The following is a 26,146-nucleotide window of genomic DNA, read 5'->3' as shown; positions in this document are numbered from 1 at the left end:
GCTTTGTTTACAATTTTTTACTGTATGATGGGTCTTACCATCTAGTCTTATACTAACAGGAACTCGTTTGATAACTGCAAGAGAAGATCTAGGTATCGGATTATTGGCAGTTGAGACTGATATATTCTGCTTTTGTCATAAGGTAAGTTTTCACAATGAATCTCGTGAAAGATAAAAAGACGTGTGGGGATCACCCACACATTTATATATATACACACACCCACAGACACCACATATATTATAATAATATCTACATTAATTTATGTATACATTATTATTACAGGTACTCACGTTAATATATTTTATTAAATTGTATTTATATTATAATTATTAATACACTATACAAATACACACACAGTAACACGAATACAAAATATTTATATATATTTAATATTATTTATAAACGCGCGGTTATTCTCCCGCGCGCCGGCCGCGGCGTTCATATCAGCGCCGTCTGAAGCGGCAGTATGGCTAACGGTAACCGACTATCGTTAAAATGAAACTAGTTATAACGGATTTTAATCGCGTATATTAATTATTTTGGACATCCCGACGTTTCGAGCACTTTACAGCGTTCGTGGTCACGGGTCGACTACCGTTAGTCGCCGCTCGTACGACGCGCAGGCGCCGCCCATAAGGTGGAGCTACCGCGTACGGCGTATCGCCAGTCGGATACACGTCTTGACGCCATCCGCATGTCGCACGAGCTCGCGCCGCTTAAACACTGCTTTTACGTTGTCTTTGTTCTGTGCCTATACGTACTATCTGCTTTGTGTTATTTTTGTTTATTGCGTGTTACTCTTAGTGCTTGTACTTTCTGTTTCTACTATATTTCTCCTTCTGACATTCTCTCTGTGCTGTGCTTTGTTTTGTGCACCTTTCTTAGTGTATTATACATTTTGTGTATATCTACGTGAGTTATTATTTACCTATCTCACACCACCAGCCGCCGGAGAGTGTAAGATAATCACTAACACCACTACAACCTACACCGTGGTGACCCCGTTTTGAATACCGTGTGGAATACAAGATGGCTACTGGGTGTGGCACTAAGGAAGATCAGACGGACATAGAAAACGCCGCGTCTGAAATTTGCAAAGTAGGCGTGCGAGTTCCACCATTTTGGCCGGACGAACCTGACATCTGGTTCGCACACTGTAAGGCCAGTTCATGATCGCAGGCATCACCAACGATGCAACAAAATTATTTTACGTCGTCTCACAATTAGACCGGCAATACGCACGTGAAGTCAAGGATATTATTACCAATCCTCCTGCTCGGGATAAATACGAGAAGCTCAAGTCAGAGCTAGTCCGAAGATTTAGTGCTTCAAATGAGAAGAAGGTACAGCAACTCCTGATGCACGAGGAACTGGGTGATCGCAGACCGTCACAATTTCTTCGGCATCTCCAGGGCCTAGCAGGTCAAGAAGTAACGGACGAGTTCCTGCGCACCATCTGGACGAGCCGACTTCCTGCAAACATCCAATCTAAACTAGCAGCTCAGCCTCATGCGAGTCTGGACACCCTGGCCGACCTCGAGGACAGAATCCACGACATTGTGCCGACACCGACTCAACATGTCGCTGCGACGAGCAGCACCAATCCGGGACCCAGCATCGAGTCTCTGGCTCGAGAAGTCACCGAGCTACGTAGGCAATTATAAAGCCTCACTACCAGAGACCGCAGACCCAGGTCAACAGGACGAGGAGCCGTCCACGCTCGCGGTCGAACTCCAGGTACCGTAAGTTCCCGCTTTGCTGGTACCACTCTAAGTTCGGCAGCGGAGCCAAGAAGTGTGTCCGTCCCTGCGACTTCAAGGTGGCGGAAAACTCTCTGGGCGGTCGGTAATCGCGACAACCGACAGCCCCATCACCTCTGGTCGCCTGATCGTCACGGACAAATGGACGAAGACGCAGTTCCTGGTCGACACCGGTAGCGACTTGTGCGTCTTTCTCCTCTCCATGCTACGGCAACGTCGTGAATCAACGACGTACAAGCTCACGGCAGCCAACGGGTCGACCATCAATGTGTACGGGTACAAACACCTCACGCTGAACCTCGGACTTCGGCATGACTGCCACCACAAAACGCCACGGTTTTATGGTGGCGAATGTGACAAAGCCCATTATAGGGGTAGACTTTCTATATTTTTATAACTTAGTTGTAGATTGTAAGAACCAGAAACGCTGACATCACGCGGCCAGCCGGCATACATAACTCTGTTCCACACAACACACTACACCACATCCGCACCACACCAGGTCCTCCAGTTTCCTGCAACCCTAGGCGCCTGGCACCCGACAAGCTTATGATAAACGCGAGTTTCGAGGCAATGCTCGCGAATGGGACAGCACGACCTTCGTAGAGTCCCTGGTCATCTCCACTGCACCTGGTGCCGAAAAAGGACAACGGCTGGCGCCCGTGCGGAGATTATAGGAGGCTCAACGCTCGTACCATCCCAGACCGGTATCCCATTAGACATCTTCATGATTTTGAACATCAAATTTCTGGTAGCAAGGTCTTTACCACTTTAGACCTCGTGAAGGCGTATAATCCGATACTGGTGAATCCTGAAGATATCCCCAAGAGGGCAATAACAACACCATTTGGCATGTTCGAATTCCCTTACATGACTTTCGGACTTCGGAATGCTGGACAAACGTTTCAGCGATTCGTATACGAGCTGACTCGTGTTCTGGACTTCGTGTATGCATACTTGGATGACTTTCTCATCTTCTCCGAGAACGAAACCATACACGAAGACCACTTGCGTCAGATTTTCACCAGACTCAGGGACTACGGCATGGTGATCAACGTATCCAAGTGCGTGTTTGGGGCTCCCAAGGTAGTGATGTTCATGTTAAAAAATATCGATACTATTTTCGATATAATATATCGTAATTTTCTATCGATACTTTGCGATATATCGAACATATATATCTATCAGCGCGAAACTACCAATTTTAAAAAAACACGTGTCCAAAAATTATTATTTTAATAATAACAATAATTTAAAACTGTTTGATTGTTAAATTAATAATTTTTAGTAAATTTTGAAATGTTAAATTAGTCAGTGTTTGTAAACAGCTGTTGAGTGAATAAGTCTACCCACCTATTTTTGTTATAAAAGATCAAGCGCCCGCCGGTATCGACAGACTTGGTCGAGCCGTTGAAACGATCGGACCGTCTCACATTGGAATAAATCAGAGAAGAATTTTCCCTGAGTTTAATTTCGAACCCCCGAGGATGGATAATGATTGAAACCCTGACACTCGTGAAGTCAGTTATGCTGACGTCATGTTTTTTAAAAACGCGCTCGTACATGCTGCTCCGTTATATCGATATTTTTAAAATATCGTAAGTAATTTCCTACTTACTCGTATTAAACTAGTTTCTAATATTAAATAGGGAAGGTTGATATTATTAATATGAGTTACAACATCTAGAACAAATCAACTTTATTTATATATCATGCAAATGAAATCAATGGCCATACGACCCAAAAGTGAAAAATTTATAATTCCCAGTATTCCTTCTCTAAGCTTTGCAAAAACAAAATTTTATTGACCCTTTTGACTTGCTTCTGCTTCTCTGCTGTGTAAGAACCTGTGCGGCTTTTGAGAAAAGTCGTTCAGATGGAACTGAGCTAGCCACCATGGTTAAATATTTAAAAGCCACATTGTATAACGTTGGGAACTGTATTTTATAGTCTACCCACACTTCTAATGGGTTTTCGTTAAATCTACTCACTGGAGTCCTCAAATAAAGCGATAACTCATCTGAAAGACTTTCATTGGTATTATTTGTTTTCCAATTTCGTTGAACCAGTTTATGGTGATCACTCCAGAGATCCGATGATAGACTAATTTTGTCTGAGTTGTCAGAGTCAGATTCCACAGTAGATTCATCCTGTTGATTCTTTTTAATCATCTCTTTAATTTTAATAACGCCATTTGCACACGCCATGGCATCTTCAAAATGAAGTTTTTTAAATCTTGGGTCTAATATTGTAGCAAAAGCTAATGCTAATACCTGCTCGATTGCGCCCATTCGTTTATTAATTTCATTAAGAGTGCGTTTTTGTACATCCTTGATTAAAGATTCTTCAATTACTAGGTTTTTCAATTTTGATATCATGCAATGCACTAATGGAATGATTTTGCTACTAGAGCAATATTTATCGCCAGATATTTCCTTTTTTCCAATTTTGTGTCAACTCGAACTGATTTACGCAACTCGTCACTTGCAACACAGTTTTGTTTAAAAAATGTAACAACATTTTTTGCTTTTGTTAATATTTCCTGTAGTTCTGGAATTCCCAAAATATGCTGAGCTACTAAATTAAGTGTATGCGCAAAACAAGGGATATGCTTTTTTTCCCAAATACAATTTCGACAGCCTTCACCATATTTGCAGCATTATCTGTTACTACTGCTGTGAACTTATCAGTATTAAATCCCCACTCTTCACATGTTTTAGTGAGCGTTTGTGCAATTTATTCGGAAGTATGCCTTTCATATAAGTAGTAAACACCTAAAGTTACAATATGAAATTCAATTCCGATGCCAAAATGAGCAGTTACACCTAGATAACTTCGCATTTGTAGATCTGACCAAAAGTCACTTGTTAGTGTAAGATTTTCTACACAGCATAATTTATTTTTCATTACTATTGATAATGCGTCATACTTTTCATCTATCCAGCGTGTCACAGAGGTAGTGTTGCCCAAATGCAAGAACAAGACGAGACTTAGCCAGTCTTGGTCTTGGTCTTGCGCTCCCAGTCTTGGTCTTGGTCTTGGTCTTGCAGCAAGAGTCTTGCAAGTCTTGCAATTACCTATTAGTCTATTACTATTTTTTAAAGTTTATTTTAAATCTTAGAAAAACGTAGTAGAATTCAAACAATGTGAGCTTGAATTAACATAGCCATAGTAAAGATCAAGCAGATTAATAAATTGCTGAAGATTTGATAAGAAATTTGAAAAATCAACTGACCTATATGTCGTTTTTCATGGAAGTAACTGTTTCTTAATAATAATGGGTGATATTTTTACTATTTTTTCTTGTAAAATCTTAAGAAATATAATGACTGAATGTACAATAATAGTACCTAAGTAATTAGTTTAAAACCATATAATCAATATTATAATATATACTTACTAGAATAAATTATTATGATATCTACTACCTATCCTTACCATTTTATCGTAATCATAATACTACTTGCGTGATCATTATAATCTATTCATTTTCATTCTAAGCACTCTGAAACTTATTTATTCTTTGGAACACCTGTAGGTACTCTTAAAATTCGAAATTATTTTGCATGAGTATACCTACGCCCTGTGGCGGCCATAAAATAGTGTCAAATGTTGTGATTTCGGCGCGGCGGCAACGATTGTTGTATATGACTTCAAAAGAAGCCGCCGGCGCGTGTATCATAACCATGTACTTCCGAAAAACGGAAGAAGTAAGTACAAAACCTTTGATGCCGCATTATCAAAGTGCCGATGATTAAAACATAACTATGCATGCACTCATTTGATTATAATGGATATTTTTTTATTCGCTATGTAGGTATGTCTATGGTATTAGTCGTACTGCGCATAGGTCCAGTTTTACTTATTTTTTTGCGTCTCATAGAAATCCTAAGCGTACCTATACACCGAACTGTTACACTTAACTACTCCGTGAAATAGCGCTAAGTCCTAGCTGCAAGACGCAAGAGTCTTGCAGGCTATGTCTTGTTCTTGCTCAAGTCTTGCAGCGTCAGTCTTGGTCTTGGTCTTGCTAAAAATACGAGGTCATGTTCTTGGTCTTGGTCTTGCAAAAACGCAAGAACAAGACCAAGACTGCAAGACCAAAACTGAATTTGGGCAACACTATTTATAATATATTTAGCATGAATCATTACGTCATTTATTTTTCAAATCCTTAGTATATTAGAAATTTCTAATTGGGAATGTTTTTTAAAAAATCGGTAATTTTAGTGGTTGCAGTAGCATCTCGCTTCACAGTTTTCGCTTCCAATTATTTTTCCATTCAAGGTCGTTTCGATATGAGTTAAGAAATTAAAACTGTTTCAAATCCTAATGTGGTTTTTGCAGAATCGCACGGCAGCTATTATATATTGCAATGAAAAAGCAAGCTATGATAATAATTTTGTGTTTTGTTTACACGCCTGTTTACGATTCATAAAGTAAGTATGTGTTCTTAACCTACAGTACGGAACACTAGAATGTACGGGCCATATTTCCTAGATGCACCATCAGGTGATAGTAGGAATTTCGAAATTGCAATGTCAACCCGATGCATTTTGATGCATTTGACTCAGAATGCAGTCGAATTTTTTCACTACAAACGATGGTCGCTAGCCTTCTGGTATGCTTCCAGATAAGGTCTAGGCATGAGTCTGTACAGAAGACTTTCAGATATTGCAGAAAGGTAAGAAGATAAACGCGGCAGAGCTAACGAAGCCCTTGGCGCGAAACGTAGTAACGTAACGTCGACCTTAAGTTTAGTGTCAGTGTGATTATATTCGTTTTATTTTCCCCCAATTGCGTCATGACTACATTCAGTGCGCACCATGCGATAACCCGTATCAACAGGCTACTATATAAAGCCTTTAGGTCGCTCCTGATTTTCATAAGCTCATCGACCGCTGCTCCGTGAAGACGTCCTTCCAAAGCAGTAACACTGTGGCCAAGCTGCTCCAAAGAAAATACCGCCGACATCAACGTTGACTTTCTATGTAAGTTTCCAGTATTTACATTAATTATTTTATGCATTTTTATGCATTCCTGCGCATTCCTTTCAGGGATGGAGCACCTTTTTAACGTCTATGTTTACTTATTTATTTTTTTCATTTACAGGCGCTGTATCGATAGGCCCCATAACTTCAACGAAATTAATGTCAATTTTTGTATTTTCAACCGACTTCCAAAAGGAGGAGGTTATCAATTCGTCTGTATTTTTTTTTTTTTTTTTATGTTTGTTACCTCATAACTTTTCACTGGGTGGACCGATTTTGATAAATTTTTTTTTGTTTGAAAGGTAGTGCTTCCCGTGGGGTCCCATTTTTTTTTTATTTTTTTCCGATGATGGTATCCATATGAAAACGACATAAGTCTTAAATTTGCATTATGTATATGCGCGACAAATAGGTGAATAACTGAAAATAACGTTAACCAATTTTGATAATTCTTTTTTTATTATAAAATATATACTTCAAGGGTAATTTGGTGAAAGTTTGGTAAGGTGCTGAGCACAGGATCCATGACAAAGTAACGGAACGGAACAATTCTGAGGAGCACGTTAGCGATACTCAGTCGAATCTTTTATTTATAGGTTATTTGGATATTTGAGTCACCTTCCGTAATGTGGTTATGTTTATGTAATTATCATAGTCGAATATTATAATCAACTAGCTACCCACCCCGGCTTCGCACGGGTGCAATACTGATACTAAATATACTACAGAATTTGTTTATTTACGACATCACATCGCAAACTTCTAAAATTATCAGTGTTTCTTTACTATATTGTTCATGTATTATATACACAAACCTTCCCCTTGAATCACACTATCTTTTAAAAAAAACCGCATCAAAATCCGTTGCGTAGATTTAAAGATATAGGGACAGAGAAAGCGACTTTGTTTTATACTATGTAGTGATGGAACTCCTATACGGCTCGCAGTTAGGGTGCGATATGCAGCAGAATTTCTTACTATCTTTAATCAAATTTTGTGTATGTGATGTGATGTCATATGATGTACGAAATATAGTTGGTCTTTTTCAAAGATTTTTTCTGAGTTCGATTACAGCTCTTTCGAGGGATCTTTGTAGTTTACGCCGCGTGACGTATTAAATCCGCATTTTCGAAAGTCTATTTTTGCTTTATTCGCAAGTTTCCTTTGAAATTGACCTCGAAGTAGTTTTTGACTCATATAAACGGAACGCTTAATTTATCCATATTAAAAAAAATAGTTAGTCAACATCAGCTTCACTTAAAATAAAAAAATAAATAAAAATTTTAACAAAAAGAAAAACCGACTTCAAACAAAACACTATTTTAAAACAAATGAATATGCACGAAAAAGTAATAAAAATAATTGCGTATTCAACATATTTTTTAGAGTCTTCCTAAGTTAAATGTTAAAGTACTCTCTGTTAAAGTACTCTCGTATTGTTTTTGATAGATATTCGTAGGGTTATGTAGGGTTTTATTGGCTGACACCGGCTCCAAATATACCAATAATTATAACTACATGATATAATCGTTAATCGACTTTTAAGTAGTCTAATATTTTTCATTTCATTTAACTAATAATTTTAACTAATAATATTTTGACTGACGTGCAGGCCCTGGAGCCTTAACTTTGAAGTCAGAGTCCGTAGTAGGCTCTTGTGTCGCGCTGACCGTATCGGTAGCACGATGGTTAGCATTTTTGATGATAGCAAGTTTGATGATAGTTAGCACGTAAGATCTTGTAAGTAGTTCATGAAAGTTAGCGATTTTTCACCATATCAGGTACAAACTCTATTTACTCCAGTTTAAACACAAACAGTAACTACTAAATGAATTGAATTAATCATACATATGTGACGTCGGAATTTCAGGAAAACCACTGTTATCGATACACAAATTGACGCCATTAAAAGTGATCGTGATTAGACCATATGCACTCATTATTAATTTTATTTGACGATTATTTTATATTTAATTACCGCCAATTGCGTCAGTGGGGTTTCATTTTTCTGATCATTGTCCTGAAAATGTTATCCACAGGCTATAAATAACGATCATAAATTCCTAATGGAAAGCATACGCTCATAAACAGCCACTGCGTTAACTAGTTTGTCCAGAGCAACCCTGTGACCGAAGACCTGGACATCAACGTCTGTTTCTTTCCACTCGTATCTACTACATCGTGACTGCCAAGACTGTAAAATGCATAGAATGCTAGGAGTGAGTATATCATTTCTACAAACAACAAGTTCCTCATTATTTTCCAACTTCTGAGCAAAAATGTTATAGAGTGCGTCGACCCATTAGAACGTCTCATAACCTCCAACGAACGAATTAATGTCAATTTATCTGTTTGTAGGGCACCGATCTGACCGGATCCCGTATTTCAAGAGCATAGAATGTCGACACAATACCGACACGACACTACCACGTGGTCAAGAGACCATGGCTGATGAGGACTTGAGGAATTGGATTCCTCGGTGGCCTACCACATTGGAATTGATACTAAAGATTGATTATCATAATACTGTTTGAGAAAGTCTTTACATGTCCTTTGTCACTTGAACGGTATTTAGGTTCGCTCATTATAGCGATGCTTTACTTGTTTTACTTTTTAAAATAAAAATTATTGTGTAATACTTGTTGGTTTCATTGACATAGAATAAGCTGACGCGCCACCGCGTCCAGTAGGTATGCCAACTCGCATATGAGCTAAGGTCACGATCGGCGCTCTAGCAAGCTGCATGTGCATGTGAGTTCACTGAATGTGCATCGAACCGACGTGCAGGCATAGCCGTCACGCTGCAGTTTGTGCAGCAGGCTGCACTCTAATGGGTCGAGCATAGCAGTTAGGAGTTGACATCAATGCATGACGGAGTTGTGTCTCCTGATCTCAAAAATGACACCCCCGCTGCCCCCGACCCCTAAGTCTGAAGTTATAGCCCGTACGTTCTTGAGCAACTGACTGTATAAAGTACTAGGTATAAATTTTTACTACTTAATAGCATGGAACAATAAATAATGGAATGTGAGTGTACCTATTTTTGTGCGTTATATGTGAATTTAACCGAGACTTATAGTGTATTTAGTGCATTTTGTTTTAGTCGCTAAGTCTGTTAATTAGGGATGGGATATAATGCCTAAGCTGTCCGTACCTCGTACAGCTGCAGTGGTATTAACGCTGCAGCCGGAAGCGGAGCAGAAAGGCATCACGTATACTCAGGTCTTGGAGCACGCTGAGCAGAGCGTGAAACTCCAAGACCTTGGGATCAGTAGTGGGCTCAAAGTTCGACGCTCAGCGAAGGGGGCCAGAGTGTTGGAGCTGCCGAAAGCACAGACGGAACAGGCAGATAAACTAGCCGACAAGCTCCGTACGGTGCTGGATGGAGTGCGGGGATATTTCACGAGGACCCGGTTACATGGGTATGGTCTTCGTGTCGTGTCCAATAACTGCGGCAAAAAAGCTGGCTGACACCGGTTGTCTTTTGGTTGGGTGGAGCTCGGCCAGAGTGTACGTGCTGGAGCAGCGTCCTCTACGCTGCTGCAAGTGGTCTAGGCCATACAAGGATGCTCTGCCCATTCAGTGCGGAACAAGGAAGCCTTTGCTACCGGTGCGGCGTTAATGGACACAAATCGTCAACATGTACCGAGAAGCTGCGCTGCGTAGCGTGCGCAGTCGCCGGCAAGCCCTCCGGGCACGTGATTGGGTGGAAAGAATGTAACCCCCCCATCACGAAAGGTAAGGTGGTCCTCACTACACTAGTTTACCAATATCGTCGGACGACGCCAGGCTGAGGAGGAAGCTGTAATGTCAACATGAGCGCAGACTTCAGCTTCCTTCAGACGAATATCAACCACTGCGCCAGGGCTCAGGACCTACTACTGCAGTCCATGGCTGAGTGGCAGGTAGACCTGGCAGTGGCCTGTGAACCCTCCTTCGTCCCTCCTCTACCTCACTGGCTGGGGGACTTGGACGACACTGAGGCGGTCCTCACAAGGAGCGGAACGGAGCCCCCCCTCTCACTCATCGAAAGGGGTTCGGACTACGTAGTCGTAGGGTGGGGAGAGTACGTCGTCGTCGGGATTTACTTCTCCCCTAACCGCAACCTGGCTGAGTTCGAGACCTATCTTGGCTTGGTCAGAGCTGCGGTGGCCAGGCAGTCGCCGAAACCGATAATGGTTCTCGGCGACTTAAACGCGAAGTCGCGTGCCTGGGGTAACCCCGTCACGAATCCGCGAGGGAGGGCCGTCCAGGTGTGGGCCCTGCTCTCCAACCGGTCCCTTCTCAACAGGGGACAGGTTCACACCTGCGTGCGCCATCAGAGGGGTTCCGTGGTGGACGTTTCGTTCGCCACCCCTGTCGTAGCACGCAGAGAGTTTGATTGGAGAGTGGAGGAGGAGGTGGAGACTCTATCGGATCACCGGTACATCCGATTTGAGAACTCCACCTCTCGCAGGCCGGCATAACACCAGAGGGTACCGACCACTCTGCCGAGGTGGTCTCTAGTCCAGGTCGATCGAGAGCTAGTCAAGGAGGCCGCAATCGTGCAGCGGTGGAGTTCCGCAGTGAGTTGGGAGGACGCCAGCGCAAAGGAGCTGGCAGGCCGCATGCGCAGTTCGCTCAAGAAAGTCTGCGATGCGGCCATGCCTCGGACTCGGCGCAGAGTTTCGCGCCGGCACGTATACTGGTGGTCGCCCGAAATCGCCGACCTTCGGGCGACGTGCTGTCGGGCGCGGAGGGCCTACGTCCGCTGTCGAAGGCGCAACGGCCTCGACACGGATCTGGAGGGACAATTGCTGGACGCTTATCGCCAGCTGAAAAAAGAGCTGCAGCTGGCGATACGCAAGGCCAAGGAGAAGGCCAAGGAGGAGGAGCTTCTGGCGGGTCTCAATTGAGCGCCCCGTCACCGAGACGATGCCGCCGGAACTCCTCCTTCGCCCGGTTGGGGAACTCTTCCCCCATCCAGGCGAACACGTCCCTCTGCAGATGGCCTCCCGCTACGTGACCGAAGACGCAGAGGTTCCACCACTGATTACGGAGCGGGAGATGGAGATAGCCCTTGGCCGCTTGAGGGCCAGGAAGACGGGGCTGGGTCCGGACGGGGTTCCAGGGCGTATTCTGTGCGACGCCCTGGAATACCTAGGTGTAAGGCTTCGGAAGCTGTTCGACGAGTGTCTGTGCAGCGGGCAGTTTCCGAAGCCTTGGAAAGAAGGGAAGTTGGTCCTGTTGCCGAAGGAAGGTCGGCCATTGGATTCCCCTTCGGCATACAGGCCAATTGTGCTGCTGAACGAGACGGGAAAACTCTTCGAGAAGGTCCTCGCAGCCCGTCTTGTTCAGCACCTCGAGGAGATCGGTCTGGGTCTCTTGGAGGCGCAGTACGGATTCAGGGCGGGCCGGTCGACCGTCGACGCCCTGAACGCCCTGAAGACTCGGACGACGGAAGCGGTGGCCAGGGGGCAGGTCGTCCTGGCTGTGTCTCTTGACGTGGTGAATGCCTTCAACAGTCCCCCTTTCGAGAAGATACGGGAGGAACTCCGATACCATGGGGTGCCGACCTATCTGAGGAGACTGCTGGAGGCGTACCTCCAGGACAGGGAGATCCTCTGGGTGGAGGTCGATGGGAGGTTCGTCCGGCATCGAGTGGGCTGCGACGTTCCACAGCGGTCGGTTCTCGGCCCAATTCTGTGGAACTTCGGTTTCGACTGGCTCCTGCGGGCTCCTGCGGGCTCCCGTCATTCCCGGGATGAGGGTGCTGTGTTATGCTGACGACACTCTCGTCACGGCGACTGGACGGGACTTCCAGGAGGCGGCTCGCCTTGCCGAAGTCGGAACGGCTCTCACCGCGGACCGCATAGGAATGCTGGGCTTGAGGGTCTCCATATCCAAAACGGAGGCCCTCCTCTTTCACGGTCCACGGAAAGGTACACCCCCACGAGGGGCGGTTATCACCGTCCAAGGGACGGTGATCAAGGTGCAGGCCCAGATGAAGTATCTGGGCCTGATCCTGGACGGACGATGGAGCTTCGGGCAGTATTTTGTCCATCTCGGCCTGAGGCTCATCAACGCCGCCGCCGCTCCTGGTTGCCTCCATCCGAATGTGGGGTGGCCGGGGTCGCTATGCCGGCGTCTCTATTCCGGCGTATTAGAGGAATATTAGAGGAATATATTCCTCTAAAGTAAGTCTTAATTTAAGTAGTCTATTAGAAGGCTCTTTAATACCAAAAAGATATACTAAAGGCTTGTGGTCCGTCATCAATGTGAAATTTCTGCCGTAAATATAAGGCCTAAAGTACTTCACAGCCCAAACAATGGCCAAAAGTTATTTTTGAATTGCTGGGTAGTTTCTTTCGGCCTTATTTAATGGCTTACTAGCATAAGCTATCGGTCTGAAATCTCTGTTACATAAGACTGCACCGATAGTGATACCTGACGCATCTGTTTGTACTACGAATTCATTGCTTGTTGAAAAATCAGGATATTGCAATATTGGCGGTGATATTAAAGACTTTTTTAAAATATCGAACGCTTTTTGACATTCATTAGTCCATAAAAAAGGTTCGTCTTTCCTGGATCATTTAGTAATATCAGCAAAAGATTGTATAAATTTACGATAATAATTACAGAACGCTACAAATCGTTTAACATCGTCTGGATTCATAGGTATAGGACAATTTTGAAGATTTTAATTTTATTTGGGTCCGGAGAAACGCCTTTATCAGAAACAACGTGCCCTAAATATAAAAGTTTCTTTTTCAAAAATTCACATTTATGGGGGTTTCATTTTAAATTTACTTTTCTAAGTCTTTCCACCACGCTTATCATATTCTGATTATGCGATCTCAAATTCCGTCCAAATATTACAAGATCATCTGAATATATGAAACATTTTTCAAATGCAAGGCCTGACATAGCAACAGACATCATACGACTGAACGAACTGGGACTAACATTAAGACCCATAGGTAGTCTTTTCATTTGGTACTGTCCTGAGCTAGTTGTAAATGCTGTATATTTAAGACTCTCAGAAGTCAAGGGCACTTGGAAGTAATCTTGGTGAAGGTGACTAAAGTAAATTGCTCGAGTAAGCGAATCTAAGATTTCATTTATGTTCGGTAACGGAAATTTATCATCTACTACAAGACAGTTTAATTTCCTATAATCAACTACTAGTCTCCATTTGGTATTTTGACCTTCAACAGCTTTCTTAGGAACGCTGTACGAAAGTATTGGACTAGACCACTCACTATTACATTCCTCTAGGATATCATTTGCTTTTAAAATTTTTATTTGGTTTTCGGTTTCAGGCTTTAAGGCTTGTGGTAAACGGTATGGTTTTACATATACTGGAAAAACATTTGGCTTAGCAGTAATGGATTCTTGATAAATATTTGTGATCGTTAACTTATCACCTTCCATATGAAACACATCTGCGTACTTTACACAAATGGCCTCAATGATTTTCTGTTCATCATCGTGCAAATGAGATAAATTTAGTTCGTGCAGTAACTTTTTAACTCTATCAACCGTAATATTGATTTTATTAAATGTACATGTATTATAGTTATCTAAAGATTGTAATTCTGGTGAAAAAGATGCTAGCTCTATGTCTTGTTCAGTAACATTTAATATCTTAATAGGAATCCTATTATTTTTTACTGTAGTGATTTCATTAGCTAAAAATATATCTTTGCTCAATTATTTTCCACAAACAACAACATCCCCACTTCTACATTCATTTACATAAAGAAAGTGTATTGATTCTGATCGAGCAGAAATAAGTAAGACTTCATTACTTTTATTGACATCGTTTATCAGTTTCAAAGAATGAGTAAAGTTGTCTATACGTAAAGAAATTAAACTAAATTTGTGTATAAATTAATGCTGGCTTCGTACTTTAATAGAAAATCTAACCCTAGAATTCCATCAGCCTTTAACGGTAACGACTCAAAAACTGAAAATTTATGGTTAAACTGTATATCTTTACTGGATTTTAAAATTAAATTTACCAATCCTTTAGCTCTGGTCTGTCCACCAATGCCATTTATTAACGTATTATCTCTGTGTACTGGCTGTTAAAAGGAATCGCTTCTTTCTGACAGAAAGTGATGCACCAGTATCGATAAGTCAGTAATATTTTATGTTATTAATGTACAATGCCACATATTTTGTGTTTTCATTGCATGATAAGATGGTGTTCTTAAGATCAAAAAAACTTAATCGGTTTATTATTTGATGGTTGACTACTTTGAGGCTCCTCTACATTGTGCTCAACTGCATATAAATTTCGATTTTGAGTGTTATTTCTACTTGTTGTGAAACCCCTACCTCTGGTAATGTAAGAAGGTCTGCGATTAACATAATTAACTCTCAAGTTATTATTAAAATTATTAGCTCTATAGTTACTATAACTAGCGCGTCCTGTTCCGCGCTGATTGCCGTAATTGTTGTTACGCTGACCATGAAAGAAGTTTGCGTTTTGGCCATAATTGTGACTACCACGGTGACCGCGATTAGCACTAAAATGCCTATTGTTATAGAAAGTACGTCCTTGCTTTAATACATGCATGAGGTTACCTTGTGGTGGAGCTGGCCTGTCCTGGTCTTTGGCAGCCTGTGCTGCTTCTTTCAAACTGCTATAATTTCGGGACGTAATGATTGTAGATACTCGTGAGCTACGCAGTCCATTTGAAAATGGTTTTAAGTATATATAGAATAAACACTCGAGTTCCCATCGGCCTGTGAAATCGTCATGTCAGTAAACAACTGCTCTATTTCCTTACCATATTCCTCAATGGTCTTTAGACCATGTCTCATAGACTGTAACCTGGACTGAATACCGTATACGACTTTTTTGTTATTAAATGATTGCGTATATCTCTAATTAAGTCGCCAACATTCTCATATTTGTTAGAAATACGTAATTTTGCGTTTTCTGAAAGTCTATTTTTTAAGACGAAAACTATCAATAAGGACTTACCTGCATCCTCCAGCATATCAGCGTACATTTCTATAGAGTCAAGCATTATCTTAGTGGTGCTTTCAGTATCATTATTGGAATTAAATTACATGCCACTTTTAAATCAAACTCCATTTTGTTAGTTTTAATTGACATTGAAAAAACACACAATTTTTTTAAATTACTACTTAATAAGCTTGAGAGGCTACAAAACATTTTCTTTGTTGTTTTTATAACTTTTCTCCTTTTGTATGATTTTGCCTGTCTACCTCTTAACTTTTCTGTCTATGTTTCTTCTTTCTCGGGTATATTGGAAGAAATCTCTTCTAGGGATAAGTATACCTTTTAAACTTATTTTTCCTGTGTACACATTTTTCTTTTCAATGTATCTGACAAGTTTAATAAATGGATAAATAAATAAAAAATAAAAAAAAAAAATTTTATCTCGTCATACAATATTTGATACCTACTAAAAATTTATTTGCTTAATAGAGCTTCTTTATCACTACTCTTTTCTAAACTTAATTATAATAATCAATGACATTTCTCAAAAATAGCACTTGTTTCCTTCAGTTTAGTTGCAATAGTACTACCTTTATACCAACTTTGACCTCTTTTTACTAAATATTTTCGTATTACAAGTATTTTTAGGGTATATTACCAAGTTCAAGTGTGACTTGGTTATCAGCTAGACCCTACAGAGTGGGGTTGGAAGTTGGTCAACAATTCATTAGAACCAGTGCACACTTTACTTCAATTGTCTACTTGAAGTAGAATTTCACTACTTTTTTTTAACTTAAATTGCTTTTATCTTTTCAATCTCTGCTAATATCCATTATTTTTCAATAGTTTCAAATTAAACAGGATCAAAACTAACCGGTGGAATAGGCCTACTCGGAAAACCACGTTAAAAAAAACGCGCTGAGTACACTTACCTCAAAGGTGGCGAGGAAACGTGTGCATATTATGACGATTACAACTTTTGCAACTTTTTGAATCGTTATATCTCAAAAACGTTGGCTCGTACAAAAAAAAGTATTGATACATTTTTTGTAGATAATTTTATGATCTACAATTTTTGTCCGAAGCATTTTTATGATAAAACTTACCGTTTTGCTGAAAATCGCGAAAAACTCATTTTATTGACCTTTGACCTTGAATAATTTTTTTTCTTTAGAGGGGAAAGATGGGAAACTTTCAAATTTTGTTTTTAATGACATTTTAAACAATCTTACTGATTTTCAGCTTGGTGGGAATTTATGTAACTTCGAATGTCTGAATTGACCGGACTAAAATGCACGTAATAGTTTAAAACACTCACATAGGTATGTCGCATTGTTTACGTAGTGGTCTCCTCGACGCTGCGGCCCCTGGCCCGTAATGATGTCCTGATGCGGGCTACAGTTCGCATCCCCAATTCCTCTTGAATAACGTGTCGAAGGCACTCCCTGTACAGCTTGCATCCGAAAAATATTACAACAACCAAAACCAGGGCTAAAACAATATACGTTACAGTACTTATGCTGCTTTTATGATTGCCAAAACTTTCCAATTGAGCCGAATTGTCGCCAACGGCATTTTGATTCAAAAACACATCTTCCTTTTCCACTTTTGACTGACACATCTTTACAGTTTATTAATTATCTGCACCCAAGAGCTAAAACAGAAGGAAGAGGTTCCTTGGCAGAGCCCTGGCAGGGTCGCCATGTGATGTTGGAACCTTACTGGCTAGTTAAAGGAAAACAACTGTTTACTGTATCGCGGCGTTTATTGGACTAACTCATATATGAATAAAAATATACTAATAAAATTATGCTTACATAGCTAAATGCGAGTACAGTTACATACATAATTCCTAACATTATAATTAATACACTTCAGTAGTTTTGGCGAAATACATGCGTATACCTCTACTGGGGAGAAAACTAAAAGAATTAACAATGCGATAATGTTTATGATCTGTAAAGACAATCAACCTTTTTCATTAGTTGAAAATGAAGTTTTCAAGAATCTTCTGAAAGTAACGGTGCCTCATTATAAGATTCCTAGCAGAACCTCTGTCATATAAATAATTTATTTTATAGTTTAAAATAATTTATAACGCAAAATCAGAAACATTTTATTAATATCTGTCTGAAGACAGATTACCTTTGCGTAAAATGTTGTCAAAAAAAGTATAAATGTCAACATAAATGTTTAATATTAATATTTAAAATAAAATGTCAAGTAAATATAGTAAATTGCTATTAAACAAATAATTTATTTGAATCGAAAGTTTATCCGTAACTACTTTTAATCACTACCGTTTACATTTATTATGGAATTCTTATGATGAAGTAAGTACCTACATACCTATTTATTTTCTATGTTCGGAATACAATAATCCCAAAAATTTAATGATATAATTTTTACGTTATAAACACGGGTCATTAAATATATGCCTAATGCCTATGTATACTAACTGTATTAATAAGTTCTCAACTTAATTAGAAAGCATTCTGATGGTGCTACTCCTAAAAGTTGTACTACATAATATACAAACAATGTAATATACAACTACTAGTTTGAGCAATTATTTAAGTCTAATTTGTTTGATTCAGACGAATGTTCAGACATTCAGTAAATAATGTATTTAATTTAGTATGTAATACAATTCACATATGTATTTTAGAATTTTAGAATATACTTTATTGTACACCACAAACAATAAACTTTACATGGAACAAAAAATAATAAATTAAAATGTACAAAAAGGCAGTCTTATCGCTAAGTAACGATTTCTGCCAGACAACCTTTGATTTAGGGAAACTGTGCAGCGAAAAGGTAGGTGGTGCCTTATATATACAATAATACATATATAAATAAACATACATACATATGTATATACATAAATATATACTAATAAAATAAATGAACAATTACACATATAAATATAAATAAATATAATAATATATAAGTCGTCTCAAATTTAATTACGTAAACACAAAAATTTAAATAAGTCACAGTATGTAAAAAAAAAGAAGAAATAAAATAAAATTAACAAATAAAACATAAAAACTATACAAGACCATATAGTGACTAAGTTTCCATAGCCAGATAGTGCTCTTTTACCAACCTCTTAAAAGACAATAGCGTTTGCGCTTGCTTAATGTTAATGGGTAAAGCATTCCACAGTTGGATAGCCTGTACGGTAACGAAATTTTGTGTTATGCACAGGTATCCTCAATGTCAGATTTTCAGCCGATCTTAACCCTTTATTATGTAGTTCTAGGAACTCAAATTTTTCCTTTAAATAAGTCGGGGCATTAACATTAAACAAGACGCAATAAAGAAGCGAGAGAACATGCAGATTCCGGCGAAAGCGAATAGATAACCACTTGAGTTTAGATCGAAAGTTGGAAACATGGTCATATTTGCGCAAGCCAAATATGAAACGTATAGCAATATTTTGGAGTCGCTCAAATTTGTTTAGTTGGTCCTCGGTTAAATTACGATAGCTTGCGTCAGCGTAATCGAGAATAGATAGGAGCAAAGATTGTGCTAACATAATTTTGGTTGGAATAGGAAGGATAACGCAGACGCTGCAGAGATTTAACGGAGCCAATAGTTTTCCGACTTAGTTCTTTAATATGGCAGTTCCACGATAGAGTATTATCTAAATGTATACCTAGATTTTTAACATTAGGACTATAAGGTATTACGGCATTATTAAATTTTATTTTAGGTAAATCAGACCAAACCACTCTCGAAACCAAACTTTGGCTGCCAATAATAATGGCCTGAGACTTAAAGGGGTTCACCTTGAGACCATGAGACTTACTTCAATGGCAGATCTCTTCCAAGTCATTATTAATGACAGAAATAGCAAGAGGTAGGTCCTCAAGGGTGGAATGGCGATAAATCTGTGTATCGTCTGCATACATGTGAAAGAGAGAAGTGATTTTAGATGTTATAGAATTAATAAATAGTGAAAAGAGTAACGGAGACAAGACGCCGCCTTGAGGTACGCCGGATTTTACAACACTCCAAGACGAGACAGTCTCATCAATACGGACACGTTGCCGGCGCCCTCGTAGGTAACTGCGAAACCAATCAATTACTGACGGAGATATGTTAACAGAACGTAGCCGACCTAACAGTATATCATAGTCGACAGTGTTAAAAGCATTGCTAATGTCCAGTAAAGTCATAACTGTTAGGTGCTTATTGTCCATTCCCCATCGAATGTCGTCGGTAACTTTCACCGGCGCAGTAACCGTACTATGACCAGGACGGAAACCGGATTGTAAGGGATTTAGGGTATGGCATTGATTAAGGAATAGACTAAGCTGGTGATGGACTAGCTTCTCTAGAACTTTTGAAAGGAAAGGTAGAATGGAGATTGGGCGAAAGTCGGAACAAGTGCTGGGGTTAGCCTTTTTTGGTAATGGAATAATTTGAGCATTTTTCCATGCATCAGGGAATTCGCAGGTATTAACGGAATGGTTTAGGATGTGAGTTAAAACAGGGGTAATGATGTCAATGATAGGTAATATCATACTACGGCTAATACTATCGGTGCCGACAGCATTACTTTTTCATCTATCGTGGATGCATCAATTACTACTGACCAATTGATTTTACCAGTCTGTACGGAGACTGTCAATATCCATTCCACCAAAATTACGCTGCAGAAGTACTCTTGGCTTCGCTTTTGGAGGACGAATTTTATAAGAAAGATAGATGAGATCATGGTATGAAAATGCATCAGCTGAGCACTGACCATACTTAAACACATGATCTAAGGAAGAAACCAAAATTAAATCAAGTAGGGACGGAGTAGAATTTGGAAAATTATGGGTGGCGGATAGGGGCATATTGCAAGCTTCTGCTACCGACTGAAATCTTTTAGCACGAGCATCGTTTTTCAGTAAGCAGGTATTAAAGTCACCCATAATTATGGTATGATCATAAACAGGCATAAAATTTTCCAAAGTAGTTTCAAATGAGTCAAAATAATCGTTAAGGAGAGATGGGCTATAAAAGACACCAAGAAGGATTTTTGTATGGGACAAGATAACTTCAATAAGTATGTGCTCTGCCGCTTCCGCAGAGGGGGATTGGCTTGACGTTCTAATTATAGTAAAAGGAATGTGGGACCTAAGATAAATAGCTACGCCACCACCACCTTTGTTGATGCGGTCATTGCGAATGAGATGAAAGCCTGGAAGGGAGAAAGAAGTAGAAGGAAGCGATGGTTTAAGCCAGGATTCAGATACTAGAATGGCATGAATGTTTTTGGAATCGAAAGACGCAAGCATGTCGGGAAAATGGGCCGGAATACTTTGTGCATTTATGTGAATGACGTTAAAATGCTTCTGTAGGTCTAAGAAGTAGGTGTCAAGAGTGACATTAAGAGGTTCAGGGGACGTACTGTGATAACTATCTTCGCTAATAGAAGAGTTATTAGACGACAAAGATATAAATAAATTACTGTCTATACTATCATTGTGGGACGACATTCAGAATAAAAATATGTATAATAAAAACAAAAAATAAAATAATAATAATAAATATATATATATATATATATATATATATATCTATAATAAAAATAAAATTGCACATACCCAAACCGCCAGAAGACTTCAGAAATCGACGTAAGATAATTTAATAAACTAATTGCACAAATTGTTATATAACTAAACCAAACAAAATAAAAATATATGAAAACAATTTATCAAGACAATATATACCTAATAAGATAAAAAACAAAAGTATAAATAATAAAATTCTTATGTGCCCCACTAGAAAAAAATTAAAGTAAAAATAATTGTCTATGGTTAGTCATTAGGCAGAATGACGTTTGACATAAAACAATTTAACATGTCATTCTGACATGACAACATTAACTAAAACTGTAAAAGTGGGGAAGAAAAGGCGGGAACTTTCGAAGCGAAAAGGCGCGTTTTTGAAAACTCGTAAAATTTTTATTTTAAAATTTTGAAAAAAAGTAATATTAATACAATTTTTTCTAATTAATATTGTTATTATGGGGAGAGGGAATAGGAAAAACGTAAAAAGGAAGATGAAGGCGTACATGAGTCAGTCAAAACTTCGGATACTGATAGTCAATCTTCGGTGTTCAACGTAGCAACAGAAGACAGTAGCAATAATTATTTTCCATTTAAAATTAACAAGTACGAACGGCGTTATCCTGAGAATGGTGCTGATTTTGAATATATAGTTTTTTATGAAATTATAGATAGTATGAAACCTATTAGAGATAGGGATATGATGTCTCTATCATCCAATTTAAAAAGATACAATGATACAATAAAGGAGTGAAACAATTATTAAGAATTAATAGATTTTATATCTATTAATTCTTAGGCGTATTGTTCGAGCGACCAGGGCTAGCAAACGCAGCCTTAACAAATAAAATTTTTTTAGATAGTTTAAAAATGATAGCCAGTATACCTGCTAAAGCCACAGAAGTAACTGGAGTTATAATGCATGTTCCATTAGAGCTGAGCAATCAGCAAATTTATTCGGCCATTGATAGTCCAAAAAATGTAGTCAGTGTAAGAAGATTCATGAGAAAAATTAAATCAGATAATTCTTTTCAGTTACAGCCTACAAAAACCGTTTCTATAACTTTTTCATGCCCTGTCCTGCCGGAGAGTGTAGACTTGAACAGCTGGCGGTTTGAGGTGAGACCATACATCCCTCCAGACAAGCAATGTCTTCGTTGCCTCCGGTATGACCACATAGCTAAATTTTGTAAAAATTCGGATAGATGCTCTATTTGTGGGTATAACCACAATTACAAACAATGTTCTGTTGACATTAAAGATGCTAAACGCTGTCATTGCAGTGGCAAGCACATTGCAATATCTTCTCTGTGCTCTATAAAACAAGAAAAAATAAAAGAAAACAAAAATAAAGTAGAAAGAAAATCGTATGCATTTGTTCTAAATGAGAAATCGTTTCCTCCCATATTAAACTCTCTTCTCCTTCAGATCAATTTGTTTCCCTTCTTAATTCAGATACCGTCCTCAACACGCTATTACATTCAATAGTTAAACTTATCACTTCAAATAAGATTAATGAAAAAGAAATTTCAACACAGAATATAAAAGATGTCGTTCTTGAAACTTTTAATAAATTTAACTAAAAACATTTATCATAATTAATGGATTCTTTAAATATTATGCAATGGAACGCTCAAAGCTTACAATGTAATCGACATTTATTGACACTTTTTTTAAGAGAGAATAATATCCATGTTGCGATTATTTGTGAAACGTGGCTTAGACCTCATCATAAATTTAATATTAAGAATTATAGTTTAGTTAGATTAGATTCAGGTAATCATCATAATGGAGTTGCTATATTAATACATACACCTTTAGATTATAAAATTATTAATACTTTTTATGACAGTTCTATTCAAAATGTAGCTATATCCTTAACTTATTTAGAAAAACAAATGTCAATTATTAGCTTTTATAGTCCCGGTACTTGCTCACCAACATTTTCAAAAGAAAAACTTAATGATTTATTTATTTATTTATTTATTCACTTTATTGCACAAGTATTTAACAAAAAATAAATTGAGCAAAAGGCGGGCTTAAAGCTATATAGCCTTATCTACCAGCCAACCTTAGCACGTGCAAGAAAGAGCGTACAGTAGATGCATAAAGCCATCCTTATATCGAATTACATTATACAAATACACACATACATTTATTTATTTATAGGTTCGCTAGCGATTTTAACACAAACGTATATTTAAATAACGTTACATATAAAATTAAAAACATGCATAAACTGTGTAAAATCAGTTAAAAGCAAACACTGCATGCATACATAATTCTTTCTTTTAAGTTTTGTCTGATAAATATAAATCTAAAAGTAATGAATAGCAATTTACATTACATATTAATTAAAAATAAAATTAAAATAAGTTCATAAATATTCTAAAAAATGTAAACAATCATAATGCGATTTCTAATGCAAAACAGTTATGATAAAAGTTATATAATATAAGATTAATTAATTGAAAATACCAAATGACATTAATAAATAATAATTAAAAACATTCAAAACGAGAATAATTAAAATACAGACTAAAACATTGCAAAAAATTAAACGAATTAAAATAATTCAGTTAACACAACTAAATTCATTGTGATTGGCTGATTAGGTTGTTTATAATTAACTTCCGAAAGGTATTAGGCGAATTTAAGTTGATATCAATTAAATGACTCAAACCATTATAGAGTTTGCATAAACGGGGAAGGCTAGAATTGGAGCCGAAAACTGTTCTGGTGCGTGGAGGAACAAGAGGAGTAATAATGTGTCTTGGATATCTGTTAGGCACTCTGAAATTTATTTTACTCAGTAAACTGGGGCAGTCCAAATGATTTCTTAATAGTTTGTATAAGAACAAAAGATCGAGTAAGTCTTTTCTTTTGTCAAGGCTCATCATTTTAAAATAGTTTAATCTATCCTGATATGAGGTTATCGTTTTATGAATTTTACAGGAATATGATAAATGCCATTAAAAGCGTTTTTGAACGCGCTCCTGTCTTAAGTAATGGGCAGCATAATGTGGACGCCAGACAACGCTGCAATACTCCAGGTGGCTACGAACAAGACTATTGTAAAGCGTTATTTTTGTTTTAGCTTCTTTAAAATTTCGACCTTGTCTTATGATAAATCCCAACATTTTTAAAGCTTTTTGTATTACATTATCCAAATGATTAGTAAAAGTCAATTTTTTATCTAATATAATGCCCAAATCTCTTATAAGATCAACCTCTTTAAGTGTAGTACCTTGCAAGTTATATTGTGTTGATATGATGTTAATCTTACGAGTAAACTTGATGTGTACGCATTTCTCGTGATTGAGCTGCATGCCATTAGATTCACACCAGTTTATAAGGTTATTCAAATCACTCTGAAGTAAAATCGCATCACTCGGTGTAGATATTGTTCGAGTGATTTTTAAATCATCGGCATATAAGTATGGCGTGGAGTTTTCAAAACAGAATACAATGTCGTTGATAAAAATATTAAACAAAATTGGACCAATATGTGATCCTTGAGGGATACCTGAGGTGATCATATTTGATGAGGAGCAAAAACAATTTACAACAACATAAAAAGATCGGTCGCTCAAGTACGATGAAATCCAGTGCAGCACTGATCCTGCGTAACCATATAAAAACAACTTATCAGCTAGAATTCTATGTGGTACCTTGTCAAATGCCTTCCTAAAATCGGTGTAAATAGTGTCTACTTGCCTTTGAGAGTCAATAGCTTCTGATAATGATGAAGTAAAATTCATTAGGTTAGTCGCGGTAGATCTGCCTGGTGAAAAACCGTGTTGGTATTCGGAGATGAATTGATTGAAATGTGATTGAATTAATGGGCAAACTAAAGATTCAAAGATTTTTGGGAAAATTGAAAGAATAGATATAGGCCTATAGTTACGTATATCTTTTTCATCTCCATTTTTGAATATTGGTACAACTTTTGCTTGTTTCCATATAGTTGGAAAAATTCCAGTACGTAGTGAGGCATTAAATATTATGTATAGTGGTAGACGTAAGAAATTTGCACATCTATTTATAAATATCGGTGGTATATTATCCGGTCCCGGTCCTTTTGTGGTATCTAGGCATTTTAATTTTTGTAAAATATTATACTGACTTATTTCTATTGTTGTTAGGCTTTCACTACAACCTAAATGAAGAATGTTACGTAAATAGTAGGTGGAATCTAATTTGCAGCTGTCATCAGTATTATTATACACCGAGGCAAAATAAGATGAGAACATGTTACATATTTCGGCCCCTTTAGTAGATGTTATAAGTCCATTACTCATAGTAGCTGGATATGAATTTGAATTATTACGCTTGTTCTTTAGGAATGTCCAAAATGCTTTCGGGTTTTTCTGAATTTGCTTTTCAATGTTAATATTATGTTTATTGTAGGCATCACGCGTAATTTTGTCACAGCGATCACTAAGTAATCTTAATTCTATTTCATCTATTGGATTATTATATTTTTTAAACCGTTTTAGAACCTTACATTTTTCTTTTATTCGTTTTTCTATGTTTTTATTAATCCAAGATACATATATATATATATATATATATATATATATATATATATATATATATATATATATATAAACATACACACACTTACATAAATATATATTATAAATATATACATATAACATAAATTTAATAATATTCTAATGATAAAGTAACAAAAAGTTAACAATAATACTAAATGTACAGTGTAATAATAACAGCTTAAATAAAAGGAAACGAAACCAAAAAAGGCGATAAAAGCTAAGACTTATATTTCTTTTTCTTATTCCACCAACCCGCATTGGAACAGCGTGGTGGAATATGTTCCAAACCTTCTCCTTAAAGGGAGA

General features: G+C 38.0%; 1 protein-coding gene and 1 long non-coding RNA gene across 2 annotated transcripts; one reads left to right on the top strand and one right to left on the bottom strand.

Annotated features, from left to right (window-relative positions):
• Positions 1 to 1,030: 1,030 nt before the first annotated feature.
• LOC124542590 lies at positions 1,031 to 10,223 on the top strand. Its single transcript, XM_047120521.1, has 7 exons — positions 1,031 to 1,157; positions 1,229 to 1,651; positions 1,695 to 1,738; positions 1,784 to 2,114; positions 2,207 to 2,319; positions 2,368 to 2,847; positions 9,876 to 10,223. The coding sequence occupies exons 1-7, from the start codon at positions 1,031 to 1,033 to the stop codon at positions 10,221 to 10,223; spliced, it is 1,866 nt and encodes a 621-aa protein (XP_046976477.1).
• Positions 10,224 to 12,526: 2,303 nt separating this feature from the next.
• On the bottom strand, positions 12,527 to 21,404 carry LOC124542716. The gene is made up of 3 exons (XR_006967363.1): positions 21,318 to 21,404; positions 20,252 to 20,253; positions 12,527 to 12,538 (listed from the first exon to the last, which is right to left on the bottom strand). It is a non-coding gene; the product is annotated as an uncharacterized LOC124542716 (long non-coding RNA).
• Between the last annotated feature and the right edge of the window lie 4,742 nt (positions 21,405 to 26,146).

The sequence above is a fragment of the Vanessa cardui genome, chromosome W (genome assembly GCF_905220365.1).
Source record: "Vanessa cardui chromosome W, ilVanCard2.1, whole genome shotgun sequence".
Classification (NCBI taxonomy): Eukaryota; Metazoa; Arthropoda; class Insecta; order Lepidoptera; family Nymphalidae; genus Vanessa; species Vanessa cardui.
Note: the sequence above shows the minus strand (reverse complement) of the source record. Positions and strands in the feature narration are given on the sequence as shown.

What these genes read in the sequence shown, in the direction of transcription:
- LOC124542590 (XM_047120521.1), top strand. Translation starts at nt 1,031, where the DNA reads ATGGCTACTGGGTGTGGCACTAAGGAAGATCAGACGGACATAGAAAAC. An exon ending in TCGAGAAGTCACCGAGCTAC is followed by an intron (nt 1,652 to 1,694) that starts GTAGGCAATTAT and finishes CCGCAGACCCAG; the next exon opens with GTCAACAGGACGAGGAGCCG. An exon ending in CGCTCGCGGTCGAACTCCAG is followed by an intron (nt 1,739 to 1,783) that starts GTACCGTAAGTT and finishes TAAGTTCGGCAG; the next exon opens with CGGAGCCAAGAAGTGTGTCC.